The sequence below is a fragment of the Trichomycterus rosablanca genome, chromosome 1, assembly GCF_030014385.1.
Source record: "Trichomycterus rosablanca isolate fTriRos1 chromosome 1, fTriRos1.hap1, whole genome shotgun sequence".
Taxonomy (NCBI): Eukaryota; Metazoa; Chordata; class Actinopteri; order Siluriformes; family Trichomycteridae; genus Trichomycterus; species Trichomycterus rosablanca.
Genome location: NC_085988.1, coordinates 53,417,976 through 53,438,396, shown reverse-complemented (window position 1 = coordinate 53,438,396; position 20,421 = coordinate 53,417,976). Strand labels below are relative to the sequence as shown.

At 36.9% G+C, this 20,421-nt stretch overlaps 1 protein-coding gene across 2 annotated transcripts in view; it reads right to left on the bottom strand.

Moving 5' to 3' along the window:
* Nucleotides 1–20,218, bottom strand: part of nrf1 (nuclear respiratory factor 1) — a 39,319-nt gene extending 19,101 nt beyond the window's left edge. For both annotated transcript variants that reach the window (XM_063004082.1, XM_063004087.1), the window contains exons 1-5: nucleotides 20,047–20,218; nucleotides 12,274–12,504; nucleotides 7,807–7,921; nucleotides 7,477–7,603; nucleotides 7,245–7,388 (exon numbers count right to left, since the gene is read on the bottom strand). In XM_063004082.1, the coding sequence (XP_062860152.1) occupies nucleotides 7,245–7,388; nucleotides 7,477–7,603; nucleotides 7,807–7,921; nucleotides 12,274–12,487 (600 nt within the window). In that variant the 5' untranslated portion in view covers nucleotides 12,488–12,504; nucleotides 20,047–20,218. The remainder of the gene's footprint in view (nucleotides 1–7,244; nucleotides 7,389–7,476; nucleotides 7,604–7,806; nucleotides 7,922–12,273; nucleotides 12,505–20,046) is intronic.
* Nucleotides 20,219–20,421: the final 203 nt, after the last annotated feature.

Here is a 20,421-nt window from a genome sequence, read left to right as displayed (position 1 = left end):
TAATTTAGTGTGTTACTTGGTGTTTCTTTGTAATTATTTGTTATCAAATACATTAGTAAATTTTATTCTAAATACCAAGTAAAATTAACTATGTTTTTTATTTCTTGGATTGAAGCAAAGCAAAACTAAAAACTTCTAGTAAATATTACTTTATGTTCCACGCATGCGCATTGCCTGGCAAGTTTCACACACGGAGTGCAAAACGAGCTGCTGAGACTTTTGAATCTTCTCAAGTCTTCTCACCACAAAGTTTTTCGGTTGTTGAGGACATAATTTGGCAAAAGTGGACTGTTTTATGGTAAGTTGTCATTTTTAAGAAATTATATTACCGTGCCAGTTAATATTATAAATATTTTAAATTTGTTTAACTTTCTACACCAGGGGTGTCAAACTCATTTTCACCGAGGGCCACATCAGCATTTTGGTGGCCCTCAAACGTATCCTGCTGTGATTGCAGTCACATTGCTGTTTTTCTTGGAGGCTGAATTCTGCATTTATATTGTTCTACTTTACCACAGACACAGCCTCATAACACAAGAGACGCACCGGTTTCTCTTCCTGAAGCACAAACTTGTTTTCACTTTCATTAAATTTCCTCCTCATGCTTAATTTACTTAATTATCTTTTTGTACATTTTAGGATCATGTGTAAATATTTGTAACATCATCTACTGGCGGGATGTGTCACTTTGCAGTTCACAAAATCAGCATGCATTTTGAAAGATGCAGTTTATTTAGGATTTTACAGTGTATTTTTAAGACAATCATTCTGCCCTCACTAATAGTTTATCCCCCTTTCTCAGCTAGACAGACAGACAGACAGACAGACAGACAGCTCCCTTCAGAATACAGTCGGTTTATTTGCTCCCCAGCTGTGTGTATCAAAATGAAGTAAAAATACAAACAATAAAAACAATAAAGAACCTAATACAGTAAAAGCACACAGCTGTAGTCAAGTGTTACATCTGGTACAATATGAGATTTAACCAAACGTAAAATAACGAGTTAAAATTGTGTGTAAAGATACTAATTGCTATAGTAACGTAACAACAGTATTTAATTACGGTAAATTTGTAACTAAAACGCTGTGATATACTCACTAAATATTTACTAACAACTGAGAATATAAACGCCACTACTTACAGACAATGCTTGGGTATTATATTGCAAGATAATTATTTGTATTTATTTATTATTGTTTACGTTACTGATTACGCTACCCCGCGTTCTTTTGCCGTGAAAGTCACATGGCTTCTTAGCGAAGGTTAAAAATAGTTGTCATGACAACGATGTCACGTTGTCTCTTAAAGGCGCAGGAGCGCATTAAATTATAAGCGCGTCTCTGTAACGACTCGAACCATCACAACAATCATACAGTCGTTTAAGCTCTCGCGGGCCGGATCAAATGACGCGGCGGGCCGGATCTGGCCCGCGGGCCGTGAGTTTGACACCCCTGTTCTACACTATTGACTCCAAATTAGCATCCGTTAGCATGGCAGAACAAATGTTATGTAGTTATATTAATCAGGATAACTTGTTCCGTTTAATGAACGTGGGCTTAAAACGTTGGTTCTAAAATAGTTCTTTTGTCTAATGATTATGAAAGCCTGTTTTGCTACTTAAAAATAAATCTGTCTGAGGTTGTATAGTCCCGGGTCTTTTAAATACAAATGTGCATTATTAGGCAACCTGTGAGCAAACCTTGAGAAAGTAAAATTGAATTATAATATGTAACATAACATTCTGAGGTCTACATAAACTTTATAATTACTATTATACAACAGGTAGTTCCGACCTTACAATCTGATTGGTTGAGAAGCGTTCTAAATGTGCTGATATTCGTGATAACAGCACGGTCTTTTCACACCACAATGGTATTACTCCGCTGACACGTTGCCATTAACGACAAGCTTCATTCACATAAACGCGCACGCAGGCGACACAGACTTTTTTTCCCGGTCGCGTTTTAAATCCGTTATCTGATACACAATCATCTAGTGCACTGTGTAGGGAACATAACCAATTGTCTAATTCACTATCTAGTGCACTATGTAGGGAACATATATCCATGACCTGATACACTATCTAGTGCACTATGTAGGGAACATTAATGTGTTTGTAACGCGAACAGTTAGTTAAGCCCTAGTAGCAAGGACGGATTAAGGGTAGTCTGGGCCCCTGGGCAAAGAGTTGCCCAGGGCCCCAACGCCCCCCCCGCGCCCCCCCCTCCAAAAACATAAATAAATTAATACATTAAACAACCAGTCAATAACTAACTCTAACACAAGAATCTATTTTATATAAGTTTCTTTCTACTCTTCTTTCTTGCAAAGTCATCCACTAATTCATCAAAATTAAGCTGTCTGACCAAATCTGATTCAATGGCCAGAAGTGACAGTGAGTTCAGGCGGTTTTGGCGCATCCTAATCCTGAATGAAATATGAAATATGGTAGCTTGCCTGGCAATTTGTAGGTCCCTAGAAAGTCAAGGAGCCATGGTAAATGACTTCTATGGAAGTCAAGGGCCCCATAGCAGGGGCCCTCGTGATCAAGGGCCCTCTAATGGTATGCCCTGCTCCTCTCTAGGGCCCCCTGGTAGGGGCTCTCATAACCAGGGCCCTCTAAAAATATGCCCCCCTCTTTCCTAGGACCCCTAATAGCCAGAAGTCGAAGTCAGAGCAGTGCCACAACGCCTCATCCATTTTCATAAGGGGCCCAAAAGCATGGCTAGGGCCCAAAAGCATGGCTAGGGCCCCCAAAAGCATGGCTAGGGCCCCCAAGAGGCCCTGGGGTCAAAGTTCCTAATAGTCAGAAATGGAGGGCCCTCGGAAATAAAAATATATTGTATCATAAATGTTGATAGGCATCGCAAAATGTTTTGGGCCAGGGCCCCCCCCGGGGCCCCCTGACCTCAAGGGCCCCTGGCCCGGTCAGTAATCCAGCCATGCCTAGTAGTTCTGTTTTCATCCATAGCCTTTGGTGTGTGCGAGAGGTTTTTTTATTTCTTTTTTTCCCTTCGGAGGTTCTTGCTTTCTTCTTGTTGTTGTTCTTACCTCCCTGAAATAAGTTTTTGCAACTTGGGATGTCTGCTTTGTAGTGTTAAACTTTATATTCGTTGCGGAACTACTTTATGGCGGAAGGTATTGTCAATATTAAAGCATTTTTAATATGAAATTCAGGGCTTCTTTGATTTATTTTCTTTCTTTATTTTGTAAAAACTGTTGTATAAAAGCAATAGAACACGAGAGGGAGTGTGTTATCGCGAATAACATCACGGCTGTGGTTTGGTCGCAGGCACGAACCGAAGGTGAGTGCCGTAGATCATCACAGCCGTGATGTTATTCGTGATAACACACGACTTTATTTATGTGACTTAAATTTATGTTATTTTTTTAATCTTTGTCTTAGGTGAAAGATGAGTTCAGGAGGATAACTACAGTCAGTCCACCTGGAGCAAGTGTTTCTGACAAACTTTTACTTGCATCTATTTTTATTTTTTACTGCAAGTTTTCAGAAAAATGTTTGAAAGATTGATATCATTTATTTTGTCCTTACACTGTGACACTTTTACAGTTTGTTTTCCATTTACATGTTTTACTTTTGTGTAGCGAGTGAGACTTTAGAAAACACGCTGTTTGAAAGACATTTTGTCCACTGAACTGTAAGTAAAATATGCATTTCCATTAATTGAGCAAAACAAATAAAAAAGTTTGACAAAAAATGTTGTCTGTCTGTTATAGTGGTTTTTGTATATGGCAATAATTGATGTTGAATTGAATAATGTAAAATTATTTTGCATTTTATAATATAGCATTTTAATAATATATAGCATTTTAATAATATAGCATTTTATAAGCCATGTTTTAATGCTTTTAGTGCTGCAATGTTTAAGTAAAATCTACTAAGATACAGCTATTAAAATATACTTGAAGCAGTGTGTAGCAAAGTAACATTTACTGAAGAATTTCTGGTAACATCCAGATAGAATTGTGAGTAACTTTTACTTGAATATATGGTCTGTTAAATTTACTAGCAGTTTGTACGTGGAAAAACTTTCCTAAGTTTTTTTAGGTAAATCTTACTCCACATTTTTTGCAGTGCACGTATATAGCAAGCAGAACTCTCCATTAGCACAACTAGAAAGTGAGGTTTTCTTGTCTAAAGTTTTCAATAATTTAAAGGTTAGTACAAGGTTCCCTTAAAGGTTTCAATAATTTAACGGTTACAGGAACGTTAGGGGAACGTTCCCAGAACTATAATGCACAACCAAACGGGAACGTTCTATTTCCGTAAAGAAAACTTTCCTGGGGAACCAAAGGGCAACCAAAAGGATCCGTTCCCAGAACGTTCTGGGAACCAAAAACTAACGTTCCCAGAACGTTCTGAGAACCAAAAATTGTTAGCTGGGTAGCAGATCGCAGTTTATTTTTAACTATTGCAAGTTTGGAAAAAGACCGCTCCCCGCTTGCAGAAATATGAATAACGTGTAAATGATTTCAGAAATCATTGGTTTATAAGCTTCCCCATTTTTATTAATCAAAATAACTAACAAAATAAAAAAAAAATAAAACAGCCAATTAGAGGGCCTTCAATTATTCGGGGCCCCTGGGCTGAAGCCCAGGTAAGCCCGTGAATTAAATCGCCCCTGATGACATGCCACACGGCTTTAGTTTATCGTATGTGTCCATAAGGCTCGGCCGAAGTATTGGTGACGACGCAGACGCAGACGCCGAGCGCACAGTTTATTGCAAAGCTGTTTCAGCGTCCTTATTTTATTCAGCTAATAACAAACTGGTGCTGTTGAGCCAGGAGATTACGGATTTTTTTATTTGTGAAACCGATACGAAAGTATAACTTTACCAAATCATGAACATTCCTCATTTTAACACAAGGAGGTTGCTATGGCCATAATATTTTTACTTTAATCTTGAAACAATTTCTACTTCATTCTCGAAATAATTTCGACTTAGCCTAGTGGTTCCGTAGCCTAGTGGTTAAGGCACAGGACTAGTAATCCAAAGGTTGCTGGTTCAAGCCCCACCACTGCTAGGTTGCTGCTGTTGGGCACTTGAGCAAGGCCCTTAACCCTCAGTTGCTCAGACTGTATACTGTAACTGTAATGTAAGTCGCTTTGGATAAAGGCGTCTGCTAAATGCTGAAAATGTAAATGTATTCTCGCAATCGAAACGTATTCTCAAAATTGAAACTTATGACTTTATTCTCGAAATCGAAACGTAATTTTTTTTACAGTGGCCCTAATATGCTGTCGAAGTTCACCAAGGTGTACTTGATTGTTAAAGTTTTTTTAGGTAGTTGCTAAGGTGTAACTACATGGTTGCTAAGATATAACAGTTTACCACTATCTACACTCACATTACTGACAACGTGGCTTAAATCATATCTGCACGCTCGCTACAACCAGACACTACGGAAGCGTATTGCTGCCACACAGATAAAAAAAAAGCCGTCAGTACGTCATTATAACGAGAAAAGTATGTCGTTAAAACGAGAAAGTATGTCGTTATAACGAGTAAGGATTTCGTTATAACGAGAAAAGGATGTCGTTATAACGAGAAAATGATGTCGTTAAAACGAGAAAAGGATGTTGTTATAACGAGAAAAGTTCATAACCTTAAATGCTGCATAGCTGACGGAAGCGTATCTGCTGATGGAGAGACAGCTTGCACACATGCAAGATGCTGTAACTTGTGTAACCTTGCAGCTTGGCGTGCCGATCAAGATTTACCTTTAGGAGCAGCAACAATGTCTAAACTTAGTTTAATATTCAACATTTGTCTGACATTCGGCATTCCGATCTAAATAAGTAGTTGAAAAAACACCTAAGACCTTCTTATTTTATGATTTCTTACACGAATGAAAATAGTCAACATACTACAAAAACAATTTTATGTTAATTTTAAGATTACGTCTATTTATCTAAAGTGAGGTTATAATGAAACCGTTTATCAAGCTCCCACTTCATTTAACGAGTTAGGGACCGTCATAAAACTAACTGAGAAACGTAGGAAACATTTACTCTGCACTTATCCAGACTAATAAATCCATTTAAATCTTGTATGATTTGTATTTCTGGAAATATAATTTGTATATTTGAAATACATTTATTACAGATTTATTGATTTTTATTTAAATGTAATGTAAAATAAATACTATGTTATTTCAAAAAATAAGGTTTGGGTAGTAGGTGAGAAACATTGATGTGTTTGTGTAAAAATTGTTTGACGTTAATTCATAAAATCAAACAAGATTTAAATAGATTTATTTGTATGGATAAGTGCAGAGTAAATGTTTCCTACATTTCTCAGTTAGTTTTATGACGGTCCCTAACTCGTTAAATGAAGTGGGAGCTTGATAAACGGTTTCATTATAACCTCTCTTTAGATAAATAGACGTAATCTTAAAATTAACATAAAATTGTTTTTGTAGTATGTTGACTATTTTCATTCGTGTAAGAAATCATAAAATAAGAAGGTCTTATGTGTTTTTTCAACTACTTATTTAGATCGGAATGCCGAATGTCAGACAAATGTTGAATATTAAACTAAGTTTAGACATTGTTGCTGCTCCTAAAGGTGAATCTTGATCGGCACGCCAAGCTGCAAGGTTACACAAGTTACAGCATCTTGCATGTGTGCAAGCTGTCTCTCCATCAGCAGATACGCTTCCGTCAGCTATGCAGCATTTAAGGTAATGAACTTTTCTCGTTATAACGACATCATTTTCTCGTTATAACGACATACTGACGGCTTTTTTTTATCTGTGTGGCAGCAATACGCTTCCGTAAGACACTACTGAATAATTGCTTAAGAAGCTACCAGTAAAGCATCTTATGCGCATGCGCAGTACACAGCCAAGTAACCATTACTGTGTATCAGACTTTTGTCTCATGACTAACACAATCTTACATTTTTAGTTTGGTAAGGAACCCTTTTTAAAATAAATATTTAGAAAAATATTCTACATTTTCGCTATTTTTATTTTTATTGGTGATTGGCAGGATTATGTTTTATGTTATTGTCTTGTTAAAACAAACTTTCTTCACAGTTGAGCTCTCTGGCAAAGGGGAGCAGTTTTCTATTGAAGATGCCTCTACTTTGCGCTGTTAACTTATGACACAACACAACTTTAAGCTTATCTAAAACAAATGAAACTCTCTATAATTCGACATCGGAGCATAAGAACCAAACAACAGTGTTGTAATGCCATCTGCTGGCTGAAGCGTACCTGTGTCATTTTGTCCACAGACACTGGGATGCCATCAATAGTAAGTGGTGGGAGATCAGAGCTCAGGTCTCCACCCCCAGGTGGGGCGTGTTCAGCTAGGGCGTTTTCAAGGTCCTCCAAAATCATACTCTTATACTTCCTCACCTGAGAACGAGCATTAAACTATTATTATGCAATTAAAAACCAAGTTTTGAGGCAATGCAGTGTTAGGAAAAACTAAATAAAAACTTACTACATTTTCAAGTGGAGCCGCCCCAAAAACTTTAAATACAGCATTGGGTTTAGAGGGAGAGATACAAAGAACAATAGCCTGCTGGCCAACTCTTGTTGTGTATTCATCCAAAGTAGCTCTCAACTTCCTAAAAACAAAAACCATTTAAGGTTAAAAATGCAAACCTAAAGACAGGGTATTCTCGAGAAACAATACTGACATCACCAGTAATTGGAACTTACTTGATGTCACTTACAATTGCAGGATTAACAATAATGATGATGACAGTACTTGATATTAGTATATCAGACTAATCAATATACAGTGCAAAATATAAAGCACCATACTCACCTAAGAAGGCGAGTTTGCTGTCTTTTGCGTATTGATGGGTTTGACTCAAAGATGTGTGGTCTTTTGCGTTTCTTTCCTGTTGCCACAGCAGCAGCAGCTGCCATACCAACAGGACCTAAGGGGTTATATGCATATAAGAGGTGAGTGGAAGTACTAATTATTATTTATTACTATAATGTATACTATAATTTATTGTTATATTATTATTTTTGTTATTTTATATTTTAATACATTTGTTATTTAAACACACATCAAACTTTACATGTATTTTTAAAAGAAGTAATGATATCACATAAATTTAACAAACATAAGAGACCCATGTATTTGGTGAGGTGTGAGTACTTTTGCCCAAACACAATTAAGCATGGGTAGTAGGATAGGTGGATGATTGCTAAGGTGTAGTTTTCCGGTTGCTAAAGTTTAGCAAGGTATTTGCCAAGGATTGCTGGGGTTACTAAGTTGTTGTTAGGTAGAAGCTTAGGTGTTTCAGGTGGTTACTAGGACCCTAGGTGGGTGGTTGCTATGTATGCAAGTATATGTTGGGTGAGGAGTGTGAAGACTTTTGCTCAGATATAAGTGTTTTTAATAGGGGCAAAAATGAATTGGAGTAAATACAAAGAACAAAGGATGATGAGGGGAAAAACAAGTGCAGGTCAAATCAACTTTGTGGTGGTAGGCCTCCAAAACGGTGTCTATCGGACACTCAGAAGTACAGTAGATCGGTGTGCCTTTCAAAAATGAATGTGAATACTTTTGCTCATTCAGGTGACTGTGTGTGTGTCCAAGCTATCGGTTGAGCAGAAGTACAAGAGATCTCATGTCTTTTAAAAAATAAATGGATGTGAATGAAACTACTGCAACCACACTAATAATATTACTACTACTAATAATAATAATAATAAGCACATAATTTGTAGGGGTGTGAATACTTACAAACAGGTGACTGTGTGTGTCTGTGCAAGCATGAAGTTACTTTCGGTCATGTAGGTGACTGTGTATGTGGCAGCATGTAGTTCGTGGAAGTGTGAATACTTTTGGTCATTCAGGTGACTGTGTGTGATTGCCTACTGTAGATAACATATGTCATCAATTTATACTAAAGTAAGGAAATGTTTACTGAAGGAAGAACTTCAATAATCAATAACTGCTGTGTAGAAGAGTGTGTGCTAAAATGCTGTAGATGTAATGCAGCAGAGACAGTAGGATGTTTTGGGCAATGTTTTGTTTGGAAACACTGTTGCAGATCAAGTGCCCCTTTTTATGGCAGCAACTTTCCTTAATGACAGTGACCTTTTGTAACATCATGCACCCTGACACACTGAAAAAATGTTCAGGAATGAATAGAGGAGAATGTTCAGGGTGTTGACTTGAAATGCCTCCAAATTTGCCAGATCTCAATCCGAGCATTTGCAGGATGTGCTGTACAAACAAGTCAGATCTATGGAGGCCTGACCTTGCAGCTTACAGGACTTAAAGAAACTGCTGTCCATGCCTAGGTGGGTCTGAGCTGAATGACCTACACAATATTAGTCAGGTGGTTTTAATGTTATGGCTGATCATAAATCCATATAATCTTTTAATGTATAGTGCCTGCCACAATTTTTGTCACCCCTGGTGAAGATAAGTAAAATTGGTTACAAGAAATGCACATGTTGGTAAATCACTTTAAACAAACACAAAAAGAGAAAACTTTTAATTCAAATACATTAAATCAGAGAAAAAAAGAAAAATTATTTTGGTCAAATGAAGTTATTGGCACCCCTAGATAGATTCCTAGATACAGAAGCACTTTTACATTTATATTTTATATAAATGTACTGTTCAAAAATTTTAGGCAGGTGTGGTAAGAATGATGTAAGGTACAAATGCTTTCAAAAATAGAAGTGTTAATAGTTTATTTTTGTTAATTAATACAGCGCAATAAGAAATCTAAATCTAAATGTAATTGGTGTGACCACCTTTTGCCTTCAAAACAGCTTCAATTGTTTTAGATATATCTGCATTCAGTTTTTGAAGTTACTCAGCAGGAAGGTTGCCCCAAACATCTTGGGAAAACTAATCACAAATATTATGTGGATGTAGGCTTGCTTAAATCCTACAGTCCTAAAGTATCTTCATATAATCCCAGTCAGACTTAATGATGCTGAGATCAGGGCTTTGTGGGGGCCATATAATCACTTCCAGGACTTATTGTTCTTCTTTACGCTGAGGATAGTTCTTAATGACATTGGCTGTATGTTCCGGGTCGTTGTCCTGCCTCAGAATAAATCTGGAGCCAATCAGATGCCTTCCTGATGGCATAGTTATGTCACCTGATCTTGTTTATAGTCAACAGCCACAATGAATACCACTTCTCACCAGACTTCTCCATGCACCTGGATCCCGCTGGTGTATGCCAGTTTTAATCTGATGGCACTGCTGAAATTCTAAGGAAAGCATGATGTGTCTTTCATCTGCTGCACTTTCCTTGACCTACCACAGCATCTATATGATCCTCAATGTTGCCAGTTTCTTTGTGCTTCTTCCAAAGCTGCTTGAACAGCACATCTTGAAACCCCATTTTGCTTTGAATTATTTGCCTGGGAGAGACCTTGTTGATGCAGTATAACAAAATCCTCAGCCGTGTTCATCTCAGTCCTGACCTAAATCAATCAGAAATCCTATGGGCTAGAAGAAAGGACTCAAGACACTGGATGGTCTATAGAGATTCTGTAAAAAGGAATGGTATCAAATACTCTGCTGTTTTTTCCAACCTTAAAATATGCTATAAAAGAATACTAAGTGCTGTTTCATTGGCAAAAGGAATTTCAACAAAGTATTAAATACATAGGTGCCAATAACTATGGCAAATTTAGTTAAGACTAATTATTTCTTAATAATGTTTTTTTTCTTGAAATACAATTAATGTTATTTAATTAAAGGTTAGATTAAAAAAAAATCAGTGTGATATTAAGATAATTTTTAAAAAGGTACATTTTTATAACCCTTTTTATTTATCTTGACAATAATTGTGGAAAGGATTGTATTTCTCTTTTAAATTATGACAGTGCTTGTTTAATGACAGACAAAGCCAACCATACCACCTCTGTAAAAGCTGTACCTTTAGCAATGTCATTGGACAAAATGAATGTGTAATGTGAACTTAGAACCTCAGAACCCTGACACCATTTATGTATAAATAATACATTAATTAATAGTAAGGCAAACACATTTTCATTCAGTCACCATATTACTGACCAATTAAATAATTATATTACTTATGACTTTAGTCTGATAATTACTTGTTATAAACAAGTCTTAATTATAATTACAAATCCTTTTTTAAAGATATTTTTACCTTTTAAAGAATAATGAAAAGATGTTAATGCAAACGTTAAAGTTAGTTTGAATTAAAATAGGATATGCAATGATTTCTTTTAAATAGCCTTTTAACCATACCCAAGATATAAGGCAAAAAGTCTTTATGAAAAAGTTAAAAGGCACTAATTACTACAAATCAGTTTCATATCAATGGGGTTAAAGTTTTAATGTGGGGGTTGCTGTTTGTAAGCTAAAATAAACAAACATACAAAAATGCATAAATTCTGGCTTTAATAGCTACCAAATGAGGCCAACCAAGTACTGTACTTATATACTACAAATTCACATTTTGTAAAAGTATTTCAATTATTTTGAGAGCCAAAGGTATCCAACACAGGCACGTTTTTTCCTGTATAATTGGGGCGCTCAGGGTGCTCTGATTGAAAATTACCTGCGATGGTATTTGACGTTAAACTTGAACTGATAAAACAGGTATAACCTAACTACCTGTCCTGTCATGAATGTAACCAAAAGTGTAAAACATGACATTAAAATCCTAATAAACAAACAAACAACTAGATGGTTGAAAAAAGAGAGGTTTGAAGTTGGGTAGTCAAAGAGCTGAACTAACAAGGTATTTTTTCCAAGCAGTTCTGAAGAGTGGGCTAAAATTTCTCTATAGCTACATCAATGACTAGTATTACATTTTAAAAAGAATTTTGTTGCTGTTAATGCATTAAGGAATTTTTTATTTTATTTTTACAAGGAACGATACTAATGCTGAAGAACAAATGTGTGTTTTCTTTGAGTTATACGTATAATGTTTTGCCTATTAATTTGAAGTCCTGTGATGAATAAGCAGTTACAGGCAATCATTCATTAATTCAGTCAGTGTCTGTTTTACCTCCGCTTTATCCTACTCAGAGTCAAAGTGGGTCTTAAATATATTTATTTCACTTTGCAGTTGAAGCTCTAACATAAAGCCATTTACTCGTTTTAACTGATTAACCACTGTGAAGGTGAACAGTGTGTTTGGACCCTATTTTCAGGGAGCAACTCTATAAAACTGCATTTCCCTTTTTTAGAAACCCTGTTGTCTTAAGATCCCGACTGTGTGCGTGTACATGTGTGTAAACATAATTTAAGTACTTTTAGAAGGTACGGTACCTGCAGCTGCCAAATGTGCTGTAACTTCATCTGCTCCTGCTGAGTTTAGAATGTCAGAATCATCATAAGTATCATCATCAGGTGATGAAGGTGAGTCTTCATCAGCACTTAGCATGCTGTGCTCTGTGTAAGTAGACACATGCACTTGTTGTGAAACAGCATGGGCCTCAATGGTAGTCATGTGCTCTGCCTGATGTACTGTGTGGTCATCCATCGCTTGATACAGCTTACCTTAAAATGACAAACACCCAGACAGACACAAATCATTTAATATTTAATGTAGAAACAGTCTATCTTTACATTGTTGGCATTTAGGAGACGATTTTATCCAGAGTGACTTACAGTACTGTGACAGTATATTGTATAAGCAATTTAAGGTTAAGGGCCTTGCTCAAGGGCCCAACAGTGGCAATCTGGCAGTGGTGGGGCTTGAACCAGCGATCTTTTGATTACTAGTCCAGTACCTTAACCACTAGGCTACAATTGCCCTATCTTTGCAGACAAGTACCAAACACAATGGTTAGCTGGGACAACTGGATTGTCCAACTAGACCCTAGAGCTTAGACACAGTTTACATTTTCAGCATTTAACAGACGCTTTTATCCAAAGCGACTTACATTACAGTTACAGTATACAGTCTGAGCAACTGAGGGTTAAGGGCCTTGCTCAAGGGCCCAACAGCAGCAACCTAGTAGTGGTGGGGCTTGAACCAGCGACCTTTGGATTACTAGACCTGTGCCTTAACCACTAGGCTACAATTGCCCTATCTTTGCAGACAAGTACCAAACACAATGGTTAGCTGGGACAACTGGATTGTCCAACTAGACCCTAGAGCTTAGACACAGTTTACATTTACATTTTCAGCATTTAACAGACGCTTTTATCCAAAGCGACTTACATTACAGTTACAGTATACAGTCTGAGCAACTGAGGGTTAAGGGCCTTGCTCAAGGGCCCAACAGCAGCAACCTAGTAGTGGTGGGGCTTGAACCAGCGACCTTTGGATTACTAGACCTGTGCCTTAACCACTAGGCTATGGCTTGTTAACACAGTTAACAAAAACAAATGTTATTTATGATGTAGAGTACTTTGATTATCACATTATGTTCATACATATGCATGTTTGCATGTTCTCCCTGTGTGTGCGTGGGATACCTCCAGGCTTCGGTTTTCTACCACAGTCTGAAAATATGCAATCAGGTTAACTGAAGCTATTGAATTGCCGAGTGTGAATGTATGTGTGTGTGTGTGTTTGCCCTGTGATGGAATTGAGACATGTCTGGGTGTTGCCCACCTTGTGCCCATTGAATTAGACCAACCTTATGCCTAAATGGTGCACTGCATTTAGCCCAGCCAGATCAGCTGTCCTGGCCACACCACAGATAATGCTGCCATAGTCTAGGTGGTTTGGGGGGGGAATCTACACCCCCACCTTGTTCTAGCCAGGACTTTTGTTCTTTGTATTAATGCTTTGTTGCCTTAACATGCACAATAAACGTAAGTGTAGAGTCCAGAGATCATTCTTAGAAATTAGATTTTTTTTGGTGATGGGGTCCCGTCTGGTTGGAGTTTCGGATCAAGGCAAAGATGTATACGTATTGTTGAATCCTTTAAGAGTTTAAAACCACTTAGGGTGGACCTGTTTATGTTGATCTATAACTGGTGCCTTATGAGTGGCATGTGTTTATCTTTAAAAACAATACACAGATCATCATCACATACAACACAAAATGTGCCTGAGGTTATTTCTTTGGTCACACTAAAAGTGGCTTGGTGTAAGTCTCTCATTATGCCGTACCTCCATGTTGTATTGTACACCTTCTTGAAGTCAAAGCAGATGACTACAGTCGGACAGTCTTACAGATGAAGCCCTCTACTCTGACCAGGCTGTCTGTTGTGCTTTTTTTACTTTTGAAACCACTGTAGACTTTGCTAAGAATATGGGCTTTCTCCAGTTGCTATCCGAGTTGGTATCTTTTCCAGTAGTCCACGACGGGTTAATAATTTTTAAGAATGAGGTTTTGGAAACTGGCGGTATGTGTTTTATTATTTGATAGTGTATATTGTCTGAGCCTGTTCCGTGCTTTTTGTAGTGCTAGAGCAAATTCTTCTGTTGTCAAGTGGTTGTGTTGGTTTTGTATTCAGCATTTCATAACACTGGCTACATTTCTTCCTTCATGATATGTTGTGGTTTATCCAGCATGATGTGTATCGAAAAGTGACCACTACTGCACAGGGAGTCCCATACTCTCCATGTGAATATTATAAGGTTTCTGGTTAGCACAATGTTAGGTCAGGAGTAGAGTATGTGCTGTGACCATGTGACAATTTTTTGTGAATTAATTCATCAGGCAGAGAGGGTGTTCCTGTCTCAGCTGCCCCTAGAGGTGTTATGTTTATTGAAGTCCCCCTTTATTGAAGTACACATATGACTGTGTGGCCACTTTCAGCTCTACCACCATTGTCAAGTTTGCTGGCGACACTGTTGTGGTGGGCCTGATCTCTAACAATGATGAGAGGGCCTACCTAGAGGAGATTCAACACCTGGAGAACTGGTGCCAGGACAACAATCTCCTCCTTAACGTCAGCAAGACAAAGGAGCTGATAGTGGACTGCAGCATAAAGCAGGAGAGGAACTATCACCCCGTTATGATCAGTGGCACCACAGTGGAAAGAGTAGACAATTTCAAGTACCTTGGAGTTCACATCTCTGAGGACCTGTCATGGTCTTGCCACACCACTGCGCTGGCAAAGAAGGCCCGTCAGCGTCTTTATCACCTCAGACGCTTAAGGGACTTCAAACTACCATCCAAGGTGCTTCGTAACTTCTACACCTGCACCATTGAATCCATCATAACGGGAAACATCACAACCTGGTTCGGAAACAGCACCAAGCAGGATAGGCAGGCTCTACAGAGGGTGGTGCGTTCAGCTGAACGCATAATCCGGACTGAGCTTCCTGACCTGCAGTCCATATACAGGAAACGGTGCTGGACAAGGGCCAGGAGGATAGTAAAGGACCCCAGTCATCCCAGTAATGGACTGTTTTTTTTGTTACAATCTGGGAAGCGTTTTCGTGTTCTAAAAGCCAAAACGGAGAGGATGAGAAGAAGCTTTTTCCCACAAGCTATTCGAGTCCTCAACGAAGATAGCATTTAGGACTAATTTACACAACTTGCACAATCTAATTTATATGTATATGTATGTGCATATATGTGGACATATGTATGTGTATATAAGTATATGCGTGTATACTGTTTTATATGTATATGTATGTATATGTATAGATTAGTATTGTGTATTTATTATTTATCACATCTGTATAGCATTATGTAGCATTATGTTGCACAGTTTCTGCACTACTTGTCACTTTACACACTTGTTCACTTTAAATTGCCCTTTGTAATTATATTGTTCTAATGTTCACTTTACTTTAAATTGCTCTTTTTAATTATATTGTTAATTTTTCTAATGTTTCTAAATTCTTACTTTTAAAAACATTCTATATTTTTTGTATAATATATTTTTTAACTATTTTGTAGTTTTTGTAATTACTGTGGCGGAGCAGTCACTAAAGCATTTCACTGCCAGTTGTACTGTGTATGACTATGTATGTGACAAATAAACCTTGATTTGATTTGATTAGTAGGAATGGGGGTAAAATTGCTCAAACACGTTAGTTAGATTTGTTAGGGAGGTTTTTCCTTGCCCTTGGCTTTTTCAGCAGGTTTTTTGATCCAGCATTCTGTAAAGCATTCTGCGTTGAGACATTGTCTACCTGTATTTGGTTGCATTTATTGATTTTGGATATAAGATTTGGGTTACCAACATGCTGAAAGGTCAACTGTCATCTGAAGTAGGTTTTTTAAAGAAATGTCCTGTATTTGGATGCATTCAAAATAGAATAACTATACTGCTGACAACTGCTTTTTTCGGTGCAATGAGACGCTGCTTCCACCTGGGGGTGATATGAGATGATAAACCCCCGTGTTTTGGAAATGAAAGCAGTGTTTTCATTGCTGATGTAGCGATCTCTAATTATTTATTCTTTCTGTGCAACCCGGTAATAAATGACCCACAGGCCGGTAACGGTCCGTGGCCCCGTGGTTGGGAACCACTGCTTTAGAGCGCTAGTAGGAATGCAAGGATGTTGGAGCTCTCCCAGATAGGCCGGGGCAGGACCATGAAGGACTTTAAAGGTAAAGAGCAGAATTTTTTATTTGATACATGACATTACCGGCAGCCAGTGGAGTTCATTAAGAACAACATACTGAATGATCTATTACAGATACAGTTCCAAGTGTAGCTGCACTTGTTAATAATTACAGTACATATTGAGATGTGTTAAATTCCCACCATAGATCTGCTTCAAACTTTTTGTGGAGTGGACACTTGTAAGAAATTCTAAGAACGAATCAAGTTGGAATGAGTGATATGGAGTGTTTTGAACATATAGGCCCTGCAGTACAATATTTTTTAATTTTTGTAATGTTTTGTTCTGAACACTCCTACCTGATTTTCACTGTCTATCATAACTGTGACATGTATGTAATAAGCCTGTAATGTGTGCTTCAGTCACCGTATGTCCATGATGCACATTCATTTCAGGTTGAAGTGATAGGGATTGTAAATAAAATATCCTTTTTTCAATTTCTGAGTTTTCTCATTTTTCAATAAGCAATTTTGAAACGAAAATTGAATGACACTAGGTACAGAACCTGAGGAAAAATGCATTAAAAGACCATTTCTAAATGGAATATTGCAAATAAGTTACATCCTTTACCATCTATCATCTACAGGTTCCACACGACATTTTACACAATCTAACCCCAATCATGTTAACTTATTTTACATAATTATGTAAACAACAGTTTAATTTTCTACATCCTCCTAAATAGTGTAATAGTGATTTACCATTAGTTTCTTTACACCAGTCTTTACTGATCATGCCAGCATGCCTGTTCAGCATTTTAATTTTAAAGGTACAAGGCAGCAAAGGCAACAGTCTGACAAAACACAAGCAAAAAATGTGTGCATGCACCGTACACCCAGGACAAACAAACTGACTTATACAAAGAACTTCAGTTTTACAATCTTCCACATCACCACAGTGCTGACTTCTAGTCGGTGCATGCAGGCTAATACGTACAGAATAATGGTGGAAAAAGTAGTGCGTAAAGACAGAATTTTAGATGCTTTGCGCCATCTAGTGCATAGATTTCTACTGTACATGTTATAATTTCATCGTTGAGTAATCGTTGCACAAAGCAAGTAAAAATGTCCTAAACCCCATTCAAGAACCTGCCCAATCAAGAACCAACTAGGTCATACTGACTGCAGCAAACTTTAATAAAAAGTGATAATAAATAATAAGAATATAGAAGAAAAATGCACGTGTACTGTTAAATATAATAAAACAAACACTGTATATACAAACCCTATTTCCAGAAATGCTGGAACATTTTTTAAAAACGCAATTAAAACTAAAAATTCTAGTTTGTTTAATTTAGATGAGGTTTTAAGTGATAAAAGTACAAAGAAAACATTTTCAGTGTTTTCACTGACAAAGCTAATTGTGTTTTGTAAAAACATTAAAATGTGACTGGTAACAGGTCAGTTTAGTATCTATGACGTATAAAAAGAGCATCCACCAAAGGCTTAGTTTTTGCAAGCAAGGTTGGGTCGTGGTTCACCACTTTATGCAAAACTTTGTAAGAGAATTGTCAATCAGTTCAAAGACAATGTTTTTCAGCGTACAATTGCAGAAAAGTAAAGAATTTAGGTTTTATATTGAGCAGCTCAAGTCTTGTATACAGCAAAAACTGGCAATAATTCCAATGGCAAATCTGACAATTTAGCAACAATTAAAATCCATAATTTCCAAACAAAAAATTTAATTAAAAGTGATGTTACTCAGTGGTAAACATGTCTTTGTGCAAGCTTTTTGAGAATTATTTTTTGAGTTTTAGAACCAATGTGAAGCTGACCAACCCAAATGATCAATTAGTTTATTAGGATTTAAATGTAATGTTTTACATTTCATTTACAGTTATGACAGGACAAGTAGTTACACTGGATTTAAGAGTTTAAGTTCAATGTCAAACACTCACAGGCAATTTTGTAGTTCTATTTCACCTAACTTACATGGAAGGAAACTAGAGCTCCCAAAAGAAAACCCACACAGACAAAGGGAAAACATGCAAACTCCACACAGAAAGGACCCGGGCCACTCCACCTAAAAATCGAACCCAAGACTTTCTTGATGTGAGGCGACAGTGATAACCACCAAGCCACCACCTAAATGATAAGAAAATTATCTGCCTTTTTAAACTTGATGTTTTACTTTTACTGAACCAGTCAGCAACAGACAGAACATCAGCCACCAAAAAACTGTGCTTTTTCAGTTCCAGCTTTCAATTACTGTAGATAATTAACTATTGAACCAAGTGAAACTTGGTGGCTGGCTAGGCAGCACTTGACCAATTATTTGATTAACCTGCATCAGTGTGCAACATGATGCATAAATGTGTTCTTATAAGAATAGGCAATAGTACACAAACAAATAAAACAATACATCTTTAAATTGCAGCTAAATATAAAACATTTTACATCATGTAGAAAAGATGGAAAAGGGAACTTGAAAATGTATCCAATGAGCGAGTAAAGATATGAAATTGTCTAGTGACACTCGCATATTTAAAAAATATGCCAAAAACATCTACAAAAAGTAGAAGCAAGCATTTATCAATTTACATGGGTAATGAAGTAATTCTTTAAAATTATCTACATTTCTGCATTAATAGTTCTTACTGTATAGTTTTTTATTTGTGACTTGTACCATTTATTAAAAATGGTCATTCGTCTGAAACAACATGTGTATACAGGAATAACATTCACAAAATGAACACGTTGCAACATTTAGAGCTGCTAACTGCATTTTACCGCTGATTTTTTAAAATCAATAATTTTTTAAAAAAGGTTGCAAGTACTAAACTGAACTTCATAATGTAACAGGTGCCAGGGCTAAAATCGACCTTTTTCAGGAGCAGTGATCATTTTAAGCTATTCCTCCAGCGGCACGATAAGCTAGCCAATTAGCCATGCTAGCTACTAAAATGACGCGTAATAATTTGTATTATTTTATTATTCATTATTGTAGATCCTCGAAATAAATTTAGACTTTGAATATTAAATTAGACTTTGTTTAAATAAAAAGCGTATCTGAATTAATCAAGTTTTTAAAAGCCATTAGCTTGCTAGCTATGTTGTCAGCCAGCTAAATTCAGTGTTTACATGGCACATTCGGTAGCAAGATGAAGAATCGCTACGTTTAGTAATCTGTGGTTTGCATCCACATATACATAAACACACACATATATATATATATATATATATATATATATATATATATATATATAGCCAGTTATTTGAATATACATAATGAATTCGGCTGCACTGCAAAATACGGATTGTACCCATAAAGCTAGCTAGCTAGCTTTAACTTCGTTTCAACGTACCATCTCAGAATCAACGCGGCATTAATGACAGGCCTAGGCCTGCAAAAACGATAATATTTTTAATTTGTAATGCATTTCTGGTTGAAGTAATGCTACTTTCATTTAAAAAGCTGGTCAAAATCACGATGATCCAACGTGCAACACATCAACACAACCTCATCAACGCATCTCTGTTTTCACTATTGAACGCTGCCGGGTTTGTTGTTGCGGCTGCGCCAAGCTGAAATAGACGGAGATTGCGCGGTAGAGTACTAACCTCAGAGCGGCTGCGCTACTTCAGGCCTGCGCCGTACGGCAAAGCTGAGAATCTGACCTGTAATGGAGGATAAGGAGGAAAACACCCAGATCTTTGGTTTAGCGCGAGTGGACCACATACTACAGAGTAAACCCCGCCTACTACAAGTTTGTAGAGCGCAGAAACCGTACTGTGGTCATTTCCAAACAAACGAACAAAATACACTGGTTATCTGATCGTCTTTTTATTAGTGTGATTGCAGTGGACAATCACACTATATTATTAACTGATAATCTTATTACTGATAGTCTTATTACTTTTATTATTGTTTATAATAATAATAATTATTATTATTATTATTAATAATAATAATAATAATAATAACAATTATTATTA